Raw genomic sequence first — 3,642 nt, 5'->3', positions numbered from 1 at the left:
GCTCGCGGTATACTGAGACGCTGAAGCGGATCCCGACAATTATGCCGGGATCCGCCCAGCTACGTGACTGACAGCCGGCTCTGCCCATCTAGAGGCAGAGCCAGCTGTCCCCTCCCCGACTGTTCCACCAGTCAGCGCTGGCGGGGAGGGGGAATCCAGCCCCTCCCCTGTCATGGCAGAGAGCCGTGACAGGATCGAGAGGTGAGCGGTGAACGCCGGTTAGTGTTCGCTCACTTCCCAATCTACTGAGCCGACCTGTGACAGTCTCATTGTCACAGGTCGGCTAGAACTATGAGGTGAGTAAAAGGCACTCGCCTCATAGTTCTCCTTTAAAACATGAATAGAAAATCATGTAGATGGAAATTGATGGTTGTAATTATTCCTGCACTGCTCTGCATATGCCACTTCAGAGTTAGGACCCAGCTAACCATAAAGAGTGCGTTCCAGAGCGTTCGGCTCTGGAACGCAACCTGGCCAGCTCACTTTGCTTTGGGGCGGGAGGGGGCATGGCGATGCATGGAAGTCAATGGCACCACAGCCATGCCACCCCTCCGCATTGCGATCGCCAGCACCTGAACGCGTGGCACACTAGTGCCTGCGTTCTGGTCCAGTGTGATCTGCATGAAGTGCCTCATGCGCTACTTTTTGCAGATCGCACTGGACCGGAACACAGGCACTAGTATGCCATGCATTCGGGTGCTGGTGATCTGACTTGTGGGAGGGGCTTGTATATGGGCGGAGCACAAGGGGGCCCCATAACCATGTGTTGTCAGTCGCCCCTGGAGAGAACAGCGATGCATTTAAGGACCAGGAGGGTGAGGGGGGCGTGCTAAGAACGGAAGAGCATACTATGAGCACTGCATCATGATCCGACCAGGGTATAGGGAGAATGTGAGAGGAGGAGGCTAGAGAGAGCAAGCGCCGTTGGAGAAAGGCATGGTCGATGCGCGAGTGGGAGCGATGAGGGTTTGAATAAAAGGTGTAGTCTCTTCCTATGGGGTGATGGTCTCGCCACACATCCACTAGGTTATGTTGGAGGAGCAGCTGTTGAAAGCTTTGGCTGTGAGGGAATTGTGCAGTGGGGCCCTACTTTTTTAAGGAATACATTGGTGTAATTTTCCTACTGCCTGCTAATTGGACAATGAGAGAGCAGCAGAACACTGGTGCAGTAATTTCCACGTCCTACTGTAAGAATGTTGTATGTGTTAGATTGACAGTGCTGCCCAATGTAGTGGAAGCTGATTGGCTGACACTGGTGCCATTTTCCAAGGAGATTATAGAAGGATGCTAACAAATTCAGGTACTTATAAAAACTAAAATATAGTTAATACTTTAAAATAATATATACATATATAAATGCAGTCACTCAGTCTATTGCCAATGCTATCCCAGCAAAAAAGTAGTTGAGCTAAAGTCAGACTCAGCTGTCCCAAAGTAGAGTGAGTTTAATAATTATTAGTTTAATGCAGTCTGAGTATTATGTGGTAGGAAAATTCCAGAAAACGCTTCACATTTGGGGTGGTTTGGTGTGCATGTGAATATGTGTTGTGTAACATCCATTTTTTCTCTGCGTGTTGTATAGTCAGTCACATTCAAACCTCCATGATAGACTTACATTTTCTACTGATACTTTCACTCATCAAAGTTGCTACTGATACTTTGATTTATTAGGTTTCCTATGTATGAGATACAGTGGGTTACTGGTAAAACTAGTAAGCGAAAGGGTTCTCAATTAATCAGATTATTGACAAAAAAATAAAGAGGTAACTGAATTAATATGATCAATGTAATGACTGAAATCAGTGTAACTACACAGAAAAATAAACAACAGAAAATAAAATTAAAAAAAGATGATACATTTAGAAAATTCTAATCAGTTAAGATATTTAGCATGAGGTTTTAGACTTTCTTCCTGTAGTGTAGATTTTTAGATTTTGATATTATTATGATGTTGTTGCATTTGTAATCTGCCAAACAACATATTTATGCACATATTTTTCTTGATGCTTAGAATTCAGAACTGGAAAAACCCAGCTGTCTCATACACTGTGTGGTATGTATTTTAATCTACAGGATAAGAGGACATTTAGGTAAACAGCAAATACAGTGATAGTCAGGGTTTACTAAAATGTTATTAACCCCTATGTATATATAACATGTATATATACATTCTATGTCTTAACATGGTTAATACCAAGCAGCAGCCATAATCTTGGTACCATTTTCTTTAGTCAGCACCTAGCTTTCACATACAAGTGATTTCATGTGGCTGTAGTGCAGCTTGATCACTTTTATGGTGGTGATGCTGCCGCCGCTGTTGTGTTACCCAGACCACACATCTTCCATATTAATGTGAACGTTACAGGGAGAGCAAAAATTCTGGAGCCATCACTCTCTGTTGACTCTAAATTATTGAACAGTAAAGTCTTGTCGCTTATGGGAATGTAATGTAGCTTATGGGAGATGTTTAGGTGCCATATTTTTTTGCCATTTCACAGGCGTGCACAATTTAAAGGTTTGGCATGTTTCTTATCTGTTTACCTAACCCAATTCCATCTTTTATATTTTACAAATTGTTATAATATTATAATGTGTTTATGTGCGCTTAAATTCTTTTTAGTGTATTTTTTCCTAAAAATATCCATTTAATAAAACATTTGTGCCAATATCATGCATTAAAAAAATTACAACTAGCATTTTTGTATTCTACAGGGCTTCTGCTTTTAGAAAAACTATAATTGTTTGGGTGTCTTAAAAAGTTTTCTAGGCACACAATCAGATTTGAGGAAGTGTGTGTAAAAATTAAAAATTTGTTCTGGTCTGGTAATTTCTTTACTCCTAATAATCAAGGCAATACCACATATTTGTGCATTCTTCAGTTGTTGTACCCATAGTAGGGCCCAGAAACAGTAGTGCACATTTTGGGGTTTTTTGGCCTACCTAAAACACTGTGAGGGGAATTTATCAAAACTGGAGCAGACAAAACCCGGAGCAGCTGTGCATAGAACCAATCAGCTTCTGTCTTTCATTTTCAAATCTCATTGAACAAACTGAAGAGACAACCTGATTGGTTGCCATGGGCAACTGTTCCAGATTCAGCATTCGGCTCGGTCATTCTGTTCGCTACCTCAGAAAGAGTGAGCAGAATGAAAATTGACATGTAAACAAAAAAACAGCACAAGGTCCCCTGACAATTTATACCAGACCCTTAAGGTCTGGTAGCAATATTAGGAGGGACCCCGATGTAAAAATAAATTAATGTGTGGAGTTCCCCCAAAGGTCATACCATCTGGAAGGAATTATTTATTTATTTTCTAATTCTTTATTTTAATCACAATTAGCAGATGTACAACATATGTAAGAACAATGCAGCAGCAGGATTAAAGTCAAATAAAAGAACAAGAGCAAACCAAAAACAGAGCTGCCCTTGGTTTGGATAATTAATAATACATTAATCTCAGATGGAAAGAAGGCATATTGAACAGAGAGGTTAACCACAAGTGAATTTTTTCTGTCTCTGGTGTCTTGGGAAGCAAACAAATTATCAGCTCAACGTTTCCAAAGAACATAAACAAGTTTGTAGAGAGAAAAAAGAGGGGTCAGCTGAGAGAGGGGGGAGAGTGAGGAGGGGAGGGGGGAGGG

The 3,642-nt window shown here is 41.4% G+C and overlaps 1 protein-coding gene across 1 annotated transcript in view; it reads left to right on the top strand.

The window, feature by feature from the left end:
- The first annotated feature begins 621 nt into the window (after positions 1-621).
- Positions 622-3,642, top strand: part of LOC108801163 (meiotic recombination protein DMC1/LIM15 homolog) — a 103,673-nt gene continuing 100,652 nt past the window's right edge. The window contains exons 1-2 of the mRNA XM_018573094.1: positions 622-679; positions 2,012-2,053. Of these exons, the coding sequence (XP_018428596.1) occupies positions 622-679; positions 2,012-2,053 (100 nt within the window). The remainder of the gene's footprint in view (positions 680-2,011; positions 2,054-3,642) is intronic.

This window comes from Nanorana parkeri, unplaced genomic scaffold (assembly GCF_000935625.1).
Source record: "Nanorana parkeri isolate BGI_ZX_2015 unplaced genomic scaffold, ASM93562v1 scaffold2233, whole genome shotgun sequence".
Taxonomy (NCBI): Eukaryota; Metazoa; Chordata; class Amphibia; order Anura; family Dicroglossidae; genus Nanorana; species Nanorana parkeri.
Note: the sequence above shows the minus strand (reverse complement) of the source record. Positions and strands in the feature narration are given on the sequence as shown.